Here is a 22,124-nt window from a genome sequence, read left to right on the forward strand (position 1 = left end):
CCCATCGACCCTCAGTTTATTCTCAGTTTTTAAGAGTCTCATGGTTTGCCTCCCTCCCTCTCTAATTTTTCTTTTTCCCCTTCCCCTCCCGCATGGTCTTCTGTTAAGTTTCTCAGGAGCGTGAGCAGGGGAGGGGCAGAGAGAGAGAGGGAGACACAGAATTCGAAGCAGGCTCCACACCCTGAGCTGTCAGCAGAGAGCACAGCCAGGGGCTCAAACTCACGAACTGAGAGATCATGACCTGAGCTGAAGTCAGATGCCCAACCAACTGAGTCACTGAGGCACCCCTAATTTTTCTTAATCAAGGTGTTTTTATTTCCTACATAGAGTTCCTGTATATATTTAATTAGATTTATTCCTAGGCATTTGATGGTTTTTGATACAATTATAAATAGTACTTTTACATTTTTAATAATATTTGTTACTGGTATTTAGAAATATTATTTATTTTCCATATTGCTTTTGTCTCTAGCAACCTTGCTGTGCTCATCAGTTCAAATTTATCTATAGGTTGCCTTGGTTTTTCTACATGTACAGCTGTGTCATCTGTGAATAATGACAGTTGTACTTCTTTCTTTCCAATAAGTAAACCATTTATTTTTCTTTCTTTATGGTACTTATTAGGCTCTTCAATATAATGGTGATTAGAAGTGGTGATAGTAGACATCTTTGTCTTGATTCTGTATTTGTCATTAAGTTTTTTGTAGCTACCCTTAATTAGATTAATGAAGTTTCCCTACATTCTTAGTTTGCTAAGTTTTTATTGTAATTGGGTGTCAAATTTTATCAAATAATTGTTTTGCTTCTATTGAAATACTATGAATTGTTAATTCTATTCTAGTGAATTATGTTGATTAACTTTCTAATGTAAACCAAATTTTCATTTATGAAATTGATTCAATTTATTCATCATACTTATAATTTTCAACTTCTTTGTACCATTTGTCTTAGGTATATTTCTTACTAACAACTCAGAAATAAATTTTAATTTTTTTAAAAAATGTTTTTCTTTATTTTTGAGAGAGAGACAGAGCACAAGTGGGGGAGGGGCAGAGAGAGAGAGGGAGACAGAATCAGAAGCAGGCTCCAGGCTGAGCTGTCAGCACAGAGCCCCATGCAGGGCCCAAACTTGTGAACTGTGAGATCGTGACCTGAGCTGAAGTTGGACACCTGACTGACTGAGCCACCCAGGCACCCCAGAACTAAATTTTTAAAACTCAGTCAGAAAAGCTATGTCTTAACAGGTCCATCCAACCGATTCCTTGTAGGTCAATTTTGACTTAACCTTGCTTTTATTTCACCTTTTAAAATATTACACATTCCTGTAAATTTTATTCTTTTTTCACTTTTCCTACTTTTTGTTGGATTACCAGCATTTTCTTTGTTACACTTTCATTTATTCCTTTAATATTTAGAAATTACAAACTCATTCTCCTAGTGATTACCTATAATTTTGTAAAAAGCATACTTAAAATTATAGCATGTTTTCAGTTTTCTCCACTCCCTCATATATTTCCCCACCAGTTGATATAATCTAGAATTTTCGTCTAAGATTATTTATAAGTTTTCTTTACAATGAGTACTTCTATAGATTTAACAATGATTTTCACTGCTCATCATTATGTCTTGTGATTATAATTATAATAATATAATAATAATTAATATAATAATTATAATAGCAAACATTTATATAGTGCTTGCCATGTGTCAGGCACTTTGTGTAGTATTTTATAATTAATAATTTAATCTTCACATAGTCCTGTGAAATAGGTATTATTATTCCCATTTTTTTGTTTTGCATACAAACTGAGACAAAGAGATGTACATGGTTTTCCTAACATCAGATGACTAAATAGATAGATCCAGAACTTTTACTATGTCTAGAGAATTTATTTTTTTAGCAACTTTTCTAAATGTTTATTTTTATTTATTTTGAGAGAGAGAGAGAGAACATAAGCAGGGGAAGGGCAGAGAAAGAGAGAGAGAGAGAGAGAGAGAGAGAGAGAGAGAGAGAGAGAATCCCAAGCAGGCTCCACGCAATCAGGCCAGAGCCTGATGCAAGGCTAGATCCTATGAACCATGAGATCATGACCTGAGCCAAAATCAAGAGTTGGACATTCAACCAACTGAGCCACCTCAGGTGTACCCTCCTTTTTTATTAAGAGTCTTTTTTTTGAGCCTTTATTCTTAATGTCTACACTATGCTGCCTATACTCTCTTATTTTTTTTAAACCCCTTTATTTTGTACTAAATATTTTTCCTGATGAGTTGATCTTCTAGTTCTTTTCAAACTGATCAGTGGATGATAAACTGAATCCTGGAAAGTCTGAAAATAAATTCTGTGTGACTCAGTATTGAATTTTAGATTCAAAATTATTTTCCCTCAGTACTTTAAAGAGACCAGTGTTATCTCTTTGTATTAGTTTTGCCCATGAGGAATATTCTATAAAGCTAATTATTAATTTCTTTCCTAGGCAATCTAACCCAATCATTTTTTTTCCCCTTTGGAGGCTTGGTTTCCTGAATTTTTCCAATTAAAATCTTCTTGCTATACAAAGTACATTCCTTGGACAGCAACATTAGTATCACCTAAAAGCTTGTTAGAAATGTAGACTCCTGGGCCTTATCCCAGGCCTTTTGAAATTAATCTGCATTTTAATGAGATTCTTATGTTATTTTTTTCATATTAAAGTTCTAAAAGAACAGTCTCAGATAAGTCTTTTTTCCTTAGTGAAATTTTTCAAATATGTACAAGAGTAGAGAGAATAATAACAAAATAACAAACGTCCAAATATCCTTAATTTAAACTTAATAGCCCCTAAGGAATCCTAAAGTAAATTACATGCATAATGGTATTTCACCCCTATATCCTACAGAATGCATTTCTAAAAGTTAACAGCATTTTTCTAGCTAAATTAACAACAATCCCTTAATGTAATCAGATGAGTCTTAACATGTTCTACTCAATATTTGGTGTGATGTTTCAATCAGAGGAATATGTATCTATTTTTTTCCAGGTCTTGATTATATCTTTTATCTTTCCTCAGTTCTCTTGTATTATGTCCTTTTGTAATTCCCTCCTCCATACCTATTAAGCATTCTTTATACTTTTTATATGCTTACCTTTTTGCAGTACACACTGGAAAATTTTTCTCTGCACAGTTCTCTAGCTTATTAAGTCACTCTTTAGCTATGTTTATACCTATTTTTTTTAATTTGGAGAATTTATTGTTAATTTCTAGGAACTATCATCAAAACTTTATGGATAGATGCAATATACTTTCATGATTCAGAGGATATTTATAGTTATTCTGACATCATGTTTTGGTTGCTTTCTTCCTAGTATATCTCTTTTCTCAGGTATAAATTTTTTTCCACTTAATGAACATGGTTCCTCAATTCAAAGTGATAGATTCCCCAAATATTTTGTAATACTTTAATGGGGGCTCATTTTTGTGTTTTACACTTCCTATTAGCTTGTTATTGCTTTATCTATTGGCTTTTGCCTTCTTGCAGGGAATAGCCCAATAATGTTACCAAGCAAGGTGTCTAGAAGCTCAGGCTGAGATTAAGATTCTTACGCAGTAATGTACTGAGGGAGGTCTCAGTTGAAACTTCTGAGTGAAGAAAGCCAGAGAGACTATGGGATAAATCAGTGGTTCCCGAACTTTGCTGTACATTAAAATCACCTTGGGAGCTTTTGAAAATCCCAACAATCAGAAGAGTAATGTCAGCAAGATAGCAGAATACGAAGCCCCAGGCTCTTCTTCTCCCACATTACTGACTTAAAAACATAAGAACCAAATTACCTTTGTGAGAAATCCAGAAACCACTTGAGAGGTTGCAGCATCCTGTCCAAGTGCAAGGTCAAGAAGAGACACATTGGAGTAGTTAAGACATTTCATTGTATTTACCCACCGTACCTCATCCCCTCCCTGCACAGCAGAGGAAATCAAGAGAAAACTCCCAACCCCTGGCTTATCCATCAGGAAGGAAAGAAAGAAACTGGGACATGTGTCTACATTCTGGCATTTTGAGTCAAGGGACAGGTTTCTGTCTCACCTAACTCAGAGTGCTGACAGAAAAAGAGTGGCACACTTTGGATACTGAGGCACATTGAAAACAAAGGTGAGTCCTGTGGGTTGCTCTAGCTCCTGAGATATTGCAGTACTGCAGACAGACCTTAGGGGTGTTCTGGAGCAGAAAAAGGCAAAACTTTTCAGCTGGAGATAATGTACCCAACCCTGAGAAGCTGCATCCCAGAAATGTTTGAGAGACCCCTAGAATCTCTAGCCGAGCTGATTTGTGAAGAACTTTCTCTAGTGAAAACAGTTCATAAAGACAGGAAGAAGTGACTGTTTTTTCAAGTATCCAAATGATGGCTCCAACAAAGGAATGAAATGAAACTCCAGAAATCAACCCTAAACAAATGGAAATGTATGAATTACCCAACAAATAATTCAAAATAACCATCATAAAGATGCTTAATGAGTTCAAAGAGAACACAGAAAGTCTAAAATAAATCAGGTAAATGATGCATAAACAAAATGAGAATACCAACAAAGATGAAGAATCTGTAAAAAGCAAACAAAAGTAAAAATTCTGGAGCTGTAGAATACATAACTAAATTGAAAATTTTACTAGAGAGGATCAAAATCACACTGTGTCAAGCAGAAGAAAGAGCCTGTGAACTAAAAGATTGGTCACTTGAAATTACAAGTCAGAGAAGCAAAAAGCAAAAGAGAAGTGAAGAGATCCTAAGAGATTTAAGGGATACTATTAAATGGACTAATCTACACATTATGAGAGCTCCAGGAGAAGAGAGAGAGAGATGTTCAGAAAACCTACTTAAAGAAATAATTGCCAAAACTTCCAAATTTGAGTAAGGAAATAGATATGCAAATTCAAGAAGCTCAAAGAATTTCCACTAGAATAAGACTAAAGAAACCCACACTGAGACACATACTCAAGCTGTCAAAAAATACATAAAGAGGGGAAAAAAGACAGAGAATCTTAAAGTGTCAAGAGAAAAGCAAGATCACCCATAAAATAGGATTTCTCAGCAGAAACCTTTTATACCAGAAGAGAATGAGATGATATATTCAAAATGCTGAAAGAAAAAACCTGCCAATCAAGAATACTATATTCAGCAAACCACATGTAAAACTTTTATGACATTAAATTTGGCAATTATTTCTTGAATATGACACAAAAAGCACAGGCAACAAATATGAAAATAGATGAGACTGCATGAAACTTAAGAATTTCAACACAGAAAAGGAAACAAAATGGAAAGAGTACACGGAATGGGAGAAAATAATTGCAAACTATATCTGAAAAGGTCAATGTTCAGAATATATAAACAACTCCTACAACTCAACAATAATAATTTAAAAAATGGACTTAATAGTGGGCAATGGACTTGAATAGAAATTTCTCCAAAGAAAATATACAAATAGCTAACAAGCATATGAAAGTACTCAATATCTGTAGTCATTAGAGAAATGCAAATCAAAACCACAATGAGATATAAGCTCACACCTATTAGGATGATCATTATCAAAAAACAAAAACAAAATAGGGGCACCTGTCTGGCTCAGTCAGAAGAGCATGCAACCCTTATCTTGGTGATGTAAGTTCAAACCCCATAATGGGTGTAGAGATTACTTAAAATCTTAAAAAAAAAAAAAAAAAACAGAAAATAACACAAAATAAAGATTGGCACAGATGTGGAAAAATGAGAACCATTGTGCTCTGTTGTTGGAAATATAAAACAAGCAGTTGCTATGGAAAACAGGTTGGAAGTTCCTTAAAAAAAAACAAAAATAGAATTACCATCTAATCCAGTAATCCCACTTTTGGGTATATATACAAAAGAATTGAAAGCAAGATCTTAAAGAGATATTTCCACATCCATGTTTATTGGAACATTATTCACAAAGTCAAGAAGTGGAAGCAGCCCACACTGACAGTTGAATGGATGAAGAAAATGTGGTATATACCTAAAATGGAATATTATTTACCTGTAAAATATAGATAGAAATCCTGTCACATTCTACATCATAAATGAACCTTGAGGACATTATGCTGAGATAGATAAGCCAGGACAAATGCTGTATGATTCCACTGATCTATTTAGAGTAGTCAAAATCCTGGTAACAGATAGTAGTATGATGGTTGCCGGGGGCTTGGGTGGGGGAGAAAGGAAGGGGAGTTATTTAATGGATATAAAGTTTTAGTTTTGTAAGACAAAAAAGTTCTGGAGATCCGTTATACAACAATGTGAATATAGTCAACAGTACTGAACTGTGCCTTAAAAATAGTTTAGAGGGTAAATTTTATGTGTTTCTTGCCACAATTAAAAACATTTTTTTAATCCTAGTACTCAGGTCAAAGACTGATCTTAGATTAGTATGTCTTAGAATGGGATCCAGGCAGGGGCACCTGGGTGGCTCAGTCAGTTAATTGCCACTTCTTGATTTTGCCTCAGGTCATGATCACACAGTTCATGGGATCAAGCCCCACGTGAATCATTTCATCAGGCTTGTGCAGACAGCACGAATTCTCTTTCTCCTCTCTCTGCCCCCCCAGCCGGCTCACCTGTGCAACCTCTCTCAAAATAAACAAAGAAAAAAAAATGAGAGCCAGGCATCAGTGTTTTTAAAAGTACCCAAGTACATAGTAGGCAACTTCTAAGATTATTCCCAGTGATCCCTGCTATCTAATATTTTACACCTTTGTGTAATACCCTCTTCTTGAATATGGGCTGGACTTACCTGACTTGCTTCTAATGGACAAAATACAATGGAAATGATAGGATGTCAATTCTAAAATTAGGTCATGCGAAGACCATGGCTTCTACTTTGCATGTTATCTCTTCCATTCTCTTTAATTGCTTATCGTGGGGGAAAGCAGCTGCCATACTGTGAGTAGCCTGTTAAGAAGCTCCCATAACAAAAGATTGAAAGCCTGCCAACAGCCATGTGAGTAAAATTGAAAGCAGATCTTCTACACATTTCATGAGGACCTTGATGCAGAGGCATCCAGCTAAGCCACACCCAGATTCCTGACCCACAGAAGTGTGATAATAAGTGTTTGTTGTTTTAAGCAATGAAATTTGGGGATAATTTGTTAAGCAGCTACAGATAAATAATATACCAGGTGATTCAAATGTGCGGGAAAGTTCAGAAACAACTGAACTGGGCAAATGAGCTTTCAGAGAATTCTAGGCTCTCTCATTCGGAAAGACTGTACAGTCAGAGGCAAAGGCACTAAACTGTCAGACCCTCACATCAGTCAGTAATTGACGGGAGCTGTCTGGAAGAAGGAGTGGGAGGTAAACCTCCTTAGCACCCCCAAGTAATCTCTTCTAAGCAGGGGAAGGCTGCTAGAAAGCTGCAGGTGTTGGGGGTTAGCAGCCAACAGCAGCAGCTGGGGGATGTTGGTAAACGGTTTCTGCTGGGGCACCAAGAACATCTCTACACAAGGTATATATTTCAGTCCTTATAAAGTTAATGTGGCAGAGATGAGGTAAAGTACTAAATAGGATATACCAACAAAGATGTTCTGAGCAGGAGTTTCCCCATTCCTCATGCATGTTATCATCCACACTCATTGTTCCTTTTTTGGGGCAGGCATCTCTGTTCTTTATTGACTTGCTCAAGAGTTAGAAGTAGGATGGAGAGTACATTTGTCTGGCCATTGTTACAGTGGCATTCCAAATAATCACCTGTTGGATTTCTTCAGAGATCCCTCCTGCTCCTAGCATCTGCCGTTTCTGGGCTTGGAGCATTTTTAGAGGTATACCATATCGGGGTGCCTGGGTGGCTCAGTCAGTTAAGCATCCAACTTCGGCTCAGGTCATGATCTCACAGTTTGTGAGTTTGAGCCCTGTGTCAGACTCTGTGCTGACAGCTCAGAGCCTGGAGCCTGCTTCAGATTCTGTGTCTCCCTCTCTCTCTGCCCCTCCCCTGCTCCTGCTCTGTCTCTCTCTCTGTCTCAAAAATAAGTAAGCATTAAAAAACATTTTTCAAGTATACCATATCTTTTGTAGCAATGTTTACTCACACACACTTGGCTTATAATTTCTTTCTTCAATCTTAAACTGTCTTTTATCTTACTGGGCTATACGTATTTCCTTGTCCATTGAGGATTCTCCTCCTTTTTTTTTTTTTTTCTTTCTAGTTAGGTTATGAGTTTTCCTATTATTTTTACATCTTCATCTCAAAGGATTTAGGGATGAAGGTAGAGACAATTTGTGCCCAAACCAACATCGTGAATGAAATCTCTATAAACTTTTAGGCAGCACTAAAAAATGTGTGAAAAATTTTACCACTATTAAATGACGTTGACCCAAAAGCAGAATTTTTACTTTTGAAGTTATTGTAAATCTGTAAAGGCTAATATATTTGTTGTGAAATTTAATATAAAACACTTTTGTTAAAATGATGTTTTAAAATTGGTTTTCAAAGTCTTTCTATTAGTTTTGTAGTAGGCGCTGTCTCTCCTGCTGTTGTTGTCCCTTCCATGCTACTTTTGCAAGAAAATGGATATGGTATTAAGAAAGGCATTCCAACCTTACTAATAGCTGCTAGCAGTTTGGATGACATCATAGCAATCACTGGATTCAGTGCGTGCTTGAGCATAGCCTTCTCCTCAGGTAAACAAAATACAACTGCCACATCATTCACAGCCTTTTCTGGTTCTTTTAAACAAGACTTCTGGCTTTCCTCCTTATTAAAATTTATTTATTTTTACATGTATCGTCTTTTCGTTCTTCATAGAAAGTTCACTCTAGAGCAGGGAAGAAACTTCAATGGATTGAGAAACCACTATTTAACACAAACACTATTTAATAACCATAGATTTAAATTAATCTGACAACCCATATTATCATTTTTCCGTTCATGTTGCTTTGCAAATTTTATCAGTTTTCAATAGAAATTTTTAAGCAGCAATATTATTAGTACTGCTAATATATTTAATATATATTTCTCAAATGTACCTTTTGGGCCATCATTATAAATAGCTGGTTGCTCTATTACTAAGACATCTTAAATATATAGAGTATGGACAACTGTGTGCCTTTTTGGTAGTGGTAGGACAAGATCTGCAGCACTTCTGAATCCCAAGGTAATATTTGATCTTGAATGTCACTCTGCGCAAATTGTGAAAGTAAATGTTTCCACGTTTAGTAATGCTTTAGTTATTCGCAATGTTTGAAATTCAGTCTTCTGTTTTATTGAAGCACCAAAATATTTGAGTTGAAAAGTAATATGTACAGTTTATCTTAAGATCAAGACCTAAATAAATAAGAAAGGAAAAAAAGGAAAAGATAAACTCTGCAGCATATCCTCAGGAATAATAACTCTTTTTAAAAAATTAATTTATTTAAATTCAAGTTAGTTAACATACAGTGTAGTATTGGTTTCAGGAGGAGAACCCAGTGATTCCTTACTTACATATGACACCCAGTGCTCATCCCAACTAGTGCCCTCCTTAATGCCCATCACCCATTTAGTCCATCCCCCCCACCCACTTTCCCTCCAGCAACCCTGTTTGTTCTCTGTATTTAAGAGTCTCGAATGGTTTGCCTCTGTCTCTGCTTTTCTCTCATTTTTCCTTCCTTTCCCCTATGTTCATCTGTTGTGTTTCTTAAATTCTACCTGAGTGAAATCATATATTTGTCTTTCTCTGACTGACTTACAATAACTCTTTTGATATATATCCACCCAGACTTCTCTTTCTCCCTTTCTCTATCTCTTTCTCTCTCTGTCTTCCATCCCAATATTCTTATAAAATTATAAGAATTGGTCATACTTTCTTGTAACCGGAGTTGTTTTGCACTTTGCTGTATATCACTAACAAGTTTCTTTTCAGTAAATATATTTCCATGACCTTTTAAATGGTTGTGTAGTTTTCTTTTGGCTGTATCATACTTACTTAACCTGTTGAAAATTGAAGTTGACTCCAATATTTACTGTTAAAATAATGCATGGTTGAATGTCTTATAGCTAAATAGTTGTACCTAATCTTAAATTTTCATAATCTCAAAAGTGGAATTGTTGAGATAAAAGTATATATAGTTATAAGCTTTCTGACATATATTACCACAATGTCATGTCCTAGCAGGGTAAAAAACCTTGCTACTTTCTCTTCACCTTCTTCAAAACTAGGTATTACTAGTTTTTTATACCTTTGTTAATTTGATAGCTGAAAAGCGAGGCTTCTTTAAATGAAGTGGTTTGAATACTAGTGATATTTTAAAATATTCAAGTTTATTGGCCATTGGCATCTTGGAATGTTTTATACATTGCTTTTCTTGAAATCCTTTGCTTTCGTCTTACAGGTGTGTTCATCTTTCGTTCTTTTTGATTTGTCAAGATTCTGCATAAAATTAGGAATGATAACCTATACTCTATAGTTATCGACATTTGTAATTTTACTTTAACCTTTATCTTTTTTTTGTTTGCAATTCAGAATTTTAAAATTTTTATTGTCAAATCTGGAAATCTTTACCTTCATGACAAGTATCAGTAATTCTTTCAAAAAATATTTTTTGTGCTCCTCTTCCATTGTGCCAATAGCTGTGCCAAATACTGAGGATAAACACTGAACGACAATATTAGCTTTTGTTGAGTAATTGCTTTGGTACTTGCTCCAAGTTCCATAGATATTTTCACTCATTTAATAGTCACAATGGTACTATGTTCATTTTACAGAATAGGAAACCAAGGAACAGAGGTTAAGTAACTTGGTCAAAGTCACAGACCCAAAACTGGAAACCCAGTTTTCACTGAGATGCAACCCCATACCCACACTTTTAAGTACTATTCTATACTATTTGACACAGCAGAGAAGTCCATGTGGCTCATGTTCTCAAGGAGTTTGTGTTAAACAAAAAATTACAAAATGTGATAAATAGTAGATAGTATGCGGTGCTACACAGCATGCTACAGGAGATCACACTGAATTTGAGGAGGACAGAAAAAGTGAAAAACCAAGCAGTTACATGCTTAGAAAATCTTCTCTTGACTCATGACTGTATAAACTGTCACTTAAAATGTTAAGGACTTTCAGGATTTTATTTTTACGTTAGATCTTCAATACGTCTATATTTTGGAATATCATAGATATGGAGACCTCATCTTATTAGGTCTGGGTCAGTTGGCCTTTTTATCATTATATAATGTTCTTCTTTATCTCTTGTGACTTTTTTGTATTTGACTTAAATTTTATTTTGTTTGATATAAGTATAACCACCCTGCTGTCTTTTGCTTACCATTTGCATGGAATATCTTTTTCTATCCTTATAAAAACTCAAAGTGATAACTTAATTTCAGTCACATATGAAAATTCTAATCCTTTACATCTCACCCTCTTCACTTTGTAATCCATGTCACAAATTAACAATTTTATGTTGTATACCCATTAACAGTCTTACGGTTATATTCATGTCTTTATCTTAAATTCTATAACAGAACTGAAAGTGATTAACTCACCACTGTTACAGTATTACAGGATTCTGAATTCATCTATGGTATTTACCTTTACCAAAGATTTATATTTGTGTGCTTTTGTATTGATAACATCCTTTTACTTCCACTTGAAGATTCCCTCTAACATTTCTTGTAAGTCAGGTGTAGTGGTGATGAACTCCTTCAACTTTTGTTTATCTAAGTCTTAATTTTTTGTTCATTTTGAAAGGTAATTTTGTAGAATAATATTCTTGATTGGCAGTTTTTTTTTCTTTCAGCACTTTGAATTTATCATCCCACTCTCTTCTGGTCTATTTAAGGTTTCCACTCTGAAATCCTCTGATAATCTTCCAGGAGCTTCCTTCTACATGATGAGTCACTTTTCTCTTACTGCAACTTCTTAATTGGTTTGTGGAGTTCCATTAAGGCTTTTGGACTGTATGTTGTTAAATTGATGCCTCTGTGAGGGAACAAGGTTCTGGGGCTTCCCAATCTACTATCTTATTGTTGTCACCCTGCATTTCTATAATTTTTTAATAAAGAACATTTCTAAATGTATACATACACACACACACACACACACACACACACCCCTTATTGAGCTAAATACACATAGCATAACAACTTTTTTGTGACTCAGGATCTTTTTTAAAACTTATTACTCTAAACTGCAGATATGAGTACATAAAATATATTAGAGGGGCGCCTGGGTGGCTCAGTCGGTTAAGCGACGACTTCGGCTCAGGTCATGATCTCGCGGTCCGTGAGTTCGAGCCCCGCGTCGGGCTCTGTGCTGACAGCTCAGAGCCTGGAGCCTGTTTCAGATTCTGTGTCTCCCTCTCTCTGACCCTCCCCCATTCATGCTCTGTCTCTCTCTGTCTCAAAAATAAATAAACGTTAAAAAAAAAATTAAAAAAAAAAAAAATATATTAGAAACTCAATTGACTCCTGACTCGAATATTCCTAGGATTGATCCTGTAATAAATCTTCTGTTGTTGTTAAACTTTTCTTTACATTTTTAAGTCATTTGTTTCTTTGTCATAATAGTATATTGGAGAAGAAACACGTGCTAGGTGCCAGAGGTGTTCCTTTGTCCATTTCTGTCCATTCTTCCACTTCACTTGGTCTTTCAGATTGTATGTGTAGGTGAGCCACATTATGGCTTATTACTTCTTTGTTTTCTGGCCTATATTTTCAATGAACATTTCTGAATTGTGTGTATTTATTAAATTATTTGACAATATATAATTTATCAAACAAATCATATATTTTCAAGTATGTGAATATTAAAGGTCCATTTTTGTATATTTGTTCTGGAAAGTATGTGCCTTTCTTTATGAAACCACCTAGATTTGATCCTCTGATATGTGAAGTATGTGAAAATATTTCTCTATGAAATGTTTCCTTTATTGTGTGTCCTTACAGGCAGTGTACTTAAAAATATCCTCGCCTCTTTCCGGGACATACTTATTGGTGTGCTGGCAGGAGCTATTTTGGGAATTTTTGTTCGATATTTTCCAAGTGAAGATCAGGTAAATAAAAAGTTTATTTTTTAGAAGTATACTATTAGATATTTCTTTTAAAAATTTGAACTTTTGGAAGAGCCATAAACAGTTAAATGTAACATTTAATTCTCCTTCCCCCAAAATAGCCTCCAATGCCTACGCTCTGCTTAAAATGGAGCACAGCTGTGATTGATACAAGTCAATGGTCTTGACTAGAGTCTCTGCTTCCTAATTTGGCAAATAAGAATATCAGAAAAGTGTACTTAACCCAGAGTACCTTTTCAATTCCACCACCCCTTTATTCATTGAATTGCCTGTTGACCCCTGACAATTTTCCCTAATGATTTTCCCCTCCAATTTTCCATTGAACATTTTTGGGAAAATAGATTGCCATTTATCTCTGCATGTTTTCTAACTTAAATTCACTCCCGCTTCCTTTGGCTAAGGCAACTCTATTAAACTCAACCCTTTCCTCTGCCAAAGGATATGCCATTACTCTTGTATTTCTGTAACTTCCATCGTAATTTCCCCTTAACAATTGTCTTAGCTAAAGAGATATTAAAATATATAGAACTACATAAGGGTCTCTTTCCTTTCTTCTTCACTTACAGCTAAAGTATTATAGCCATTTTACTGACATTAGTATCAGAGATGTGGCAGAGGATAAAATGTAATAATTACAAATTTTTTCACTTGGTACCAAATCTGCTAAAATATTTGGTGGTGAAGAATGTAAAAATTTTAGACATTATTTAATATAACATATAGAGACATGATATCAAAAGATAAATAATCAATGATAGAAGATGTAAATATTGTGTTATGTATTAAATGTAAATTAATTTCTAAATATCTAATTCTAGGCAAAACTTTCACTGAAGAGAGCATTCCTTATTTTGAGTATGTGTGTTTCCGCCATCATATTGGTTTACATGCAGCTGGAGGATTATTCACACTAGCGTTGTCTTTTGTTGCTGGGGTAAATTGGTCCACGGAAAAGGTGAATATTTTTAACACATTTTTTAAGATAAATTAACTGTTTTTTTTTTTATATCATAATAGACATTTAGGAAATCTCTTTGTTCTAGTTGGAAGATGTTCCAGAAGTTTGTGTCTTCAAGAAAGTGTATAAATCAATCAAGGAAATAAAATATTTAGGAAAGGGACCTGGAAATACAGTAAAATGAAATCATAAGTTGAGCTATCACATCAGGCTGCTTTCTTTTACCCAAGTTTTATGCGATATGATTATATAACTTTTATTTATTTAATTTATTTTCTTTAACTAAATTTAAATTATTTAAATTACTTAATTTAGTGTTATTTTATTTATGTATATAATTATTTTATTTTATTATTTATTCATTAAAATTTTAGTTATACAGTTAATACAGGAAAAATGCTTATAAAAGATTAAAACAATACAAAAGGCCCACACATATAATAAAATATAAGACTCCTTTTCCCCTACCACTCCCAAATATCATACCCCTCTTCCCAGATTTAATCATTTCCTTTAATCTGTTCTCTATTTGTACATTTAGATCATTTCCATTTTGTTATTATAAACAGTGCTGCCATGAACAATCCTGTTCATGTGTCCTTTTGCAAATACGCAAGCACTTCTATAAAAATAGATTCCTAGAAACATAATTGCAGAATTTAGAAATGGAATATTTCTATTTTGATGGGTAGTGCAAAATATTCCTTCAAAGAATTTAAACAATCTGATGGGTAAGAAATGATACAACATTCTTATTCTTTGTTTACATTTCTCTCATTAGTAGTGCAGTAAACTTCTCTTTATATATTCTTTTTTAACTACCTATTCATCTTCTTTGACCATTTTTAATTGATTTATTTGCCTTTTGTTCCTAATTTATAGTTTCTTTATATCTTAATGCCGCTAATCCTTTGTTACGCATATATTGCATATAATTTTTGCTTATTTTCAACTTTGTTATGTATTTTGTATAGTCAAACCTGTCCATTTTTCTTTTTTGTTTTGGATGCTATATCTTGTTTAAGAAGGATATCTTCAGCCAAGATTATAAGATTGTATACACAATATCTTCCATATTATCATCTAATATTTTGTTAGTTTTTATTTGTTTTATTTTTGCATTTGGCTCTTTAATTCATCAGAAATTTATTTTTTTAAATGCTGTTAAGGATATATGTGTGTGTGTTTATAAATATGTATACATATACATATACTATGTATCTACGGACACATATATATGCACACAAACTGGACAGGCATTTTTTGCTAAATTATGTACTGACTGATCCATTAATTATTCAATAATTTTTAAGTGCCTCTTTTACCATGAGCTAAACTCTCACATTATATACACACACACATACAAGTTCATTTCTGGAATCTATTCAATCCTATTTATCTAGTTCTCTGCCAGTACCACTCTATTTTAAATCACTATAGTTTTATGTCTCAAAATCTAATATGGAAGATTCCCTCTCATTGTACTTATTTTTAAAGTATTTCTTTTTTTTTAATTTTTAAAAATTTTTTTATTTTTTAAAATTAACATCCAAATTAGTTAGGATATAATGCAACAATGATTTCAGGAGTAGATTCCTTAGTGCCCCTTACCCATTTAACCCATCCCCCCCTGCCACAACCCCTACAGTAACCCTCAGTTTGTTCTAAATATTTATGAGTTTCTTCTGTTTTGTCCCCCTCCCTGTTTTTATATTATTTTTGTTTCCCTTCCCTATGTTCATCTGCTTTGTCTCTTAAAGTCCTCATGTGAGTGAAGTCATCTGATTTTTGTCTTTCTCTGACTAATTTCTTTTTAAATTTTTTTTCAATGTTTTTTATTTTATTTTTGGGACAGAGAGAGACAGCATGAACGGGGGAGGGGCAGAGAGAGAGGGAGACACAGAATCGGAAACAGGCTCCAGGCTCCGAGCCATCAGCCCAGAGCCTGATGCGGGGCTCGAACTCACGGACCGCGAGATTGTGACCTGGCTGAAGTCGGATGCTTAACCGACTGCGCCACACAGGCGCCCCATCTGACTAATTTCACTTAGCATAATACCCTCCAGTTCCATCCATGTAGTTGCAAATGGCAAGATTTCCTTCTTTTTGATTGCTGAGTAATACTCCATTGTATATATATATACCATATCTTCTTTATCCATTCTTCCATCAATGGACATTGGGCTCTTTCCATACTTTGGCTATTGTTGATAGTGCTGCTATAAACATGGGGGTGCATGTGTCCCTTCGAAACAGCACACCTGTATCCCTTGGATAAATGACTAGTAGTGCAATTGCTGGGTCATAGGGTAGTTCTATTTTTAGTTTTTTGAGGAACCTCCATACTGTTTTCCAGAGTGGCTGCACCAGCTTGCATTGCCACCAACAATGCAAAAGAGATCCTCTTTCTCCACATCCTCGCCAACATCTGTTGTTGCCTGAGTTATTAATGTTAGCCATTCTGACAGGTGTGAGGTGGTATCTCATTGTGGTTTTGATTTGTAGTTCCCGGGTGATGAGTGATGTGGAGCATTTTTTTCATGTGTTGATTGGCCATCTGGATGTCTTCTTTGGAGAAGTGTCTATTCATGTCTTTGGCCCATTTCTTCACTGGATTGTTTGTTTTTTAGGTGTTGAGTTTGATAAGTTCTTTATAGATTTTGGATACTAACCATTTATCTGATATGTCATTTGCAAATACCTTCTCCCATTCTGTCGGTTGCCTTTTAGTTTTGCTGATTATTTCCTTTGCTGTGCAGAAGCTTTTTATTTTGATGAGGTCCCAGTAGTTCATTTTTGCTTTTGTTTCCCTTGCCTCCAGAGACGTGTTGAGTAAGAAGTTGATGGGGCCAAGATCAAAGAGGTTTTTGCCTGCTTTCTTCTTGAGGCTTTTGATGGCTTCCTGTCTTACATTTAGGTCTTTTGTGCATTTTGAGTTTATTTTTGTTTATGGTATAAGAAAGTGGTTCAAATTCATTCTTCTGCATGTCGCTGTCCAGTTTTCCCAGCACCACTTGCTGAAGAGACTGTCTTTATTCCATTGGATATTCTTTCCTGCTTTGTCAAAGATTAGTTGGCCATACGTTTGAGGGTCCATTTCTGGTTTCTCTATTCTGTTCCATTGATCTGTGTCTGTTCTTGTCCCAGTACCATACTGTCTTGATGATTACAGCTTTGTAGTATAGCTTGAAGTCTGGGATTGTGATGCCTCCTACTTTGGTTTTCTTTTTTAAGATTGCTTTGGCTATTCGGGGTCTTTTCTGGTTCCATACAAATTTTAGGATTATTTGTTCTAGCTCTTTAAAGAATGCTGGTGTTATTTTGATAGAGATTGCATTGAATATGTAGATTGATTTGGGTAGTATTGGGATTTTAATAATATTTTTTTTTCTTATCCAGGAGCATGGAAATTTTTTCCATTTTTTTGTGTCTTCTTCAATTTCTTTCACAAGCTTTCTATAGTTTTCAGCGTATAGATTTTTCACCTCTTTGGTTAGATTTATTCCTAGGCATTTTATGGTTTTTGGTGCAACTGTAAATGGGATTAAAGTATTTCTTGACTGCTCTTACACAAATTCTTTCTTAGATAAACTTTAGAATCAGCTTGAGAAGTTCCTGACCCCAAAATTATATTAACATTTTGTTTAGTATTGCAATAGTATCATAACTGTAAAATAAATTAAATGGTTAATAATAAGTTACAATTAAATAAATAAAAAGAAAATTACTAAAATTCTTTTTTATGTGATAAAAGAAATCAAACAGTAAAGAATATGTTACATTAAAAGTAACAACTAGGATAATGTGCCACCAAGAAGAAAGAGTAAAATTGTTTTTCTTTTTTTCCTTTTTTAAACTTTACTTTTATAAATCAGAAAGCCCAGTCATAAGGGGAATAGTTAGGAATATAGTTTATACCCAATACAAAGGATATGAAGGTTTTATGTGTCTTTAAAAAAAGATAAGCCCAGACTGAAACTAAAATCTCTTCATCCAGATTCCTTGAAACGAGCCAGGGTACCATTGCATCAGTAGGGGACTTTGTTGTAACCACATAACTGGAGAAGTAGCCCTGGGAAGGGTTCATTCTCAGAAAGGAAAGACAGGCAGGCAACCAAATAAGAGTCTGTATTATATGGGTTTGGTTTTGTTTTCAGGAAAAAATAACTTTGAAGTTTTCAACATGTGTCCTTTGGAAGCAGGCCTGACAGATTACTGACATTTTTTGCCTAGTAGCTTAGAACATATCAAGATTCACTTTCATGGGCTTGGGTCCCAAGATAATTGTTAGTGGAGGCCTTATAAACTCCCTTTTGAGAGCTGAAATGTTTGCATAATCTTGAGTACGTTCTTACCAGGCATGAGGTAGTGCTAGTTCTGTATTTGTTCAGTTACCTTACAAACAAAAGCTAGGGTTCTTACTGAAACATCAGAACATGTCTGGAACTCCAAAACCTTATTTGTTTCATGACAAGATTACCGAATATTTTTATTGAGTAACTTTGTAGATTTTTTTTCCAGTTTCAAGGAACATTTATTTCTATTTTACTTCTTTTTTTAAAGTTTTTATTTTAATTCCAGTTAGTTAGCATACAGTTGTTATATTAGTTTCAGGTTGTACAATATATTGTTTCAACAACTCCATATATCACTCAGTGTTCATCACAAGTATACTCCTCAATCCCCATTACCTATTTCACCCACCCCCCACTCCCCTCCCCTCTGATAACCATCACTTTGTTCTCTATAATTCAGAGTCTGTTTCTTTGTCTCTCTCTCTCTCTCTCTCTTTCTTTTTTCTCTTTGCTCATTTGCTTTGTTTCTTAAATTCCACACGAGTGAAATTATACAGTATTTGTCTTTCTCTGACTTATTTCACTTAGCATTATGCTCTCTAGCTTCATCCATGTCATTGCAAATGGCAAGATTTCATTCTTTTTTATGGCTGAATACTATTCCAGTGTGTGTGTGTGTGTGTGTGTGTGTGTGTGTGTGTATACGTACCACATCTTCTTTATCCATTCATCAATTGATGGGACACTTGGTCTGCTTCCATAACTTGACTATTGTAAATAATGTTGCTATCAGCTTTGTAGATTTTTTAACCAAATTCTACTTAAGTGTTTGACTAAAACAATTCACCTACTCAATTTTTATTAAACTTTAACATTTCATCTACAAATAAGATATCTTAAGTTCAATAAATATTGACTTTAATTTCTAAAATGTAATCATTTTCATGTGTTACAATAACTAAAAATATATTGTTCTTTTCTAGATTAGAGTCCAAAGAGTTATTAAAACTGTATGGTGTATTTTTCAACCCCTTCTTTTTGGCTTGGTTGGATCAGAAGTATCTGTTACATCTCTTAAATCAAATGCTATTGGTAAGAATAATTAGAGGCACAAAAAATATAAGATTTGAAAATATTTAAGAAAATTATGAATGATTTTTATTTTGTTTACAATATGTCTTTGGATGCTACGAGAACCTTCTTCAGAAACTCATACTGACACAGTTAATAACATATATTTGCTCTTATGTTACCCCGTGTGCTCTTTGCTACCAAAGACAGCCCTGAATATCTTTTCCTGAGTGACCTGAGGAAATGCAGGCTGGCATTCATTTCTGACAAAAAATATTACATACTATCAGCACCTTTTGAATACTTTATTTTGTAGTGAAAGTTCAAAGTCTATTAACTCAGAATTAAATAAATGTAGTCTATCTTATCTTTCATGGTACCTCTAAAGTGCAAGATCATCTCTTGCACTTTACATAGAAGCTTCAATCATATTTTTATTTTTTATGATTATTATTTTAACTTAAGAAAATGAAGACATAAAGAGGCAATAGTCTTAAAATGCTTTCAGTACTTCTGCAAATCACATCTCTAGGTATAAAGAACCACTTCTTCCCAAATATATTATTATTTATGTTTGTTTTTATTTGTTGTAGGCATTTGTGTTATTACCATGAGTTTGGCATTATTGGTTCGAATTTCTTGTACTTTTTTATTGATGTGTTTTGCTGGTTTTAGTTTTAAGGAGAAAATATTTATTGCTTTATCGTGGATCCCCAAAGCTACAGTCCAGGTAAGAACATATTGAGGCATTTTAATAATTTTTAATGTTTATGACTTTTTAATCCTAAATGAATAATGTTACTTTAATCACAAAATGTGGGCTACTAGCCTTACTTTTAAAAAGCTTCATTGATCACAACTACTTGTTGAAAATGATGTAATATTTTAAAATCTGTTTTAAAAGCAATTCTTCTGAAGTTAAAAAGTGTACTTTTAATGACAAATACTTCCTAAACTTCTGAAACATTTTTTCCCTATGTTCCCAAAATATAAACTAAGAATATATCTGAATACTGGAATGTTTACATTTTGCTGAATATTGTAGAGCTAACTGTTACAACTTTAAAGTAGAAACACATTCTTTTAAAAATATATCTTTCCTACCCCTGCCACCCACTCCACCATACATGAATGCACATATATTATTTTTAATTATGCATTTAATTTGTATGGTTTTAATTAATGACTAAATCTCCCCACCAGACTATCTGGGAAAGACAAGGAATAGTGTCTGGTTTCCATTATATTTTCCCCAGCCCTTAACACAGTGCCTGGCATGCAGGAGGTATACAGTAAGCATTACTTATCTACAAGAATGAATGATGAGTGAGTGAATGAATGAAGGAGTGAATGAATGAATGAAAAGGGAGACCTTGTAGTTTTGCCCTCTGATTTAATGATATTCTGTTCCTACTCAAAGGTGTTGCTACTTATTGTTAGACTTTTTAACGTGACAGCATAATGTCTTGATTTCCAGAGATTCTTTCTTCCATTGTTACTCCACCACAGAAGGTTGTGAATTTTCATACGACAAAATTTTCTGTGTCATGATTAAAAAAGCAGGTCCATGGGGCAAGACTGGCTGTTTTGAATACCATGTTACTTGCCTATAACATTAGGCAACTTACTTCCTAATCTCTCAGTGCCCACTTTGTAGATTCCACACCTCTTGTCAGTTTTACAATATACACTGCCTCCCAAGTAGGAAGAACAAGGAGAAGACAAGCAACAAAATCCTAGAGAACCATAAGAAACTTTAGTATTTTGTGTTGTCTTGTTACAGCCAAGAAACTAATCATCCATGATAAAGGCAAATAAGCAAAACCCTGGTTTGTTTAAAACTCCTGAGGTTCTGCGAGTAATGTGAGCACTCAAAAAAGATAGTTAAATGGGAAAGCTGAGATAATAAGAATACGAAACCAGCCCCCAAATGTCTGCACGCTGATTTGTCACTATTTCACTTTTCGTCCAGATATATTTACTAGGGAGAACATAAAATTGATGAGTAATTCATGAAAATTCCTCAGCACTTTAAGGCTCATCTCTTTTCTGATAGCCTACCACTAGGTTTCGTTTGTTTTAACAGAAGCATTAACTTTTATCATATAATAACTATTTTAACATTTTTCTTTATGCCTCATCTTTTTACCCTCTAAATGCAGGCTGTATTAGGTCCCCTGGCTCTAGAAACAGCAAGCATCAGCGCACCCCACTTGGAACCATATTCAAGGGATGTGATGACAATAGCATTTTTAGCCATCTTGATCACAGCTCCAAATGGAGCTCTAATTATTGGCATACTGGGTCCCAAAGTACTTGCACACCATGATCCAAGCAAAATCAATGTGAAATTGACAAAATTAGATCTTCATTAAAAAGTTTATTTGCCATCACCTGCCTGCTTCTTTTAATAAATTATCTTACATGAGAGAAAAGTTAAAACATACAAGTGTGTGGAGATTGTACATAGAACCAAGGATTTAATAAATGTGTAATTTCATTACAGAGCTTTCCTATGATTTTTTATTCCAAGATTAATTTAATAAAAGCAATGTAAATAGAATGACCTCTTAGTATTTATGTATTTCAAGAACAAAATAAATCTGTAAATACTCTAGGAAAATTTAAAGCAATCCATCAGGCTGAATCTGCTGTTATATTACAAACTAAATACAATACAAAATTAAATGAACCTAATGACAGAAAGGTAAGAATCTAAGCTTCCAAACAGAAGTAGAACTTATCATCAGTTTAGTAATTCATTCACTAAAAA

The 22,124-nt window shown here is 34.2% G+C and overlaps 1 protein-coding gene across 1 annotated transcript in view; it reads left to right on the forward strand.

Annotated features, from left to right (window-relative positions):
- Positions 1-21,856, forward strand: part of SLC9B1 (solute carrier family 9 member B1) — a 72,646-nt gene extending 50,790 nt beyond the window's left edge. The window contains 7 exon segments of the mRNA XM_019416092.2: positions 8,484-8,659; positions 12,903-13,009; positions 13,846-13,900; positions 13,903-13,982; positions 19,264-19,372; positions 19,945-20,081; positions 21,514-21,856. Of these exon segments, the coding sequence (XP_019271637.2) occupies positions 8,484-8,659; positions 12,903-13,009; positions 13,846-13,900; positions 13,903-13,982; positions 19,264-19,372; positions 19,945-20,081; positions 21,514-21,726 (877 nt within the window). The 3' untranslated portion in view covers positions 21,727-21,856.
- Positions 21,857-22,124: the final 268 nt, after the last annotated feature.

Source organism: Panthera pardus, unplaced genomic scaffold (assembly GCF_024362965.1).
Source record: "Panthera pardus isolate Hobbes unplaced genomic scaffold, ASM2436296v1 HiC_scaffold_13, whole genome shotgun sequence".
NCBI classification, from domain to species: Eukaryota; Metazoa; Chordata; class Mammalia; order Carnivora; family Felidae; genus Panthera; species Panthera pardus.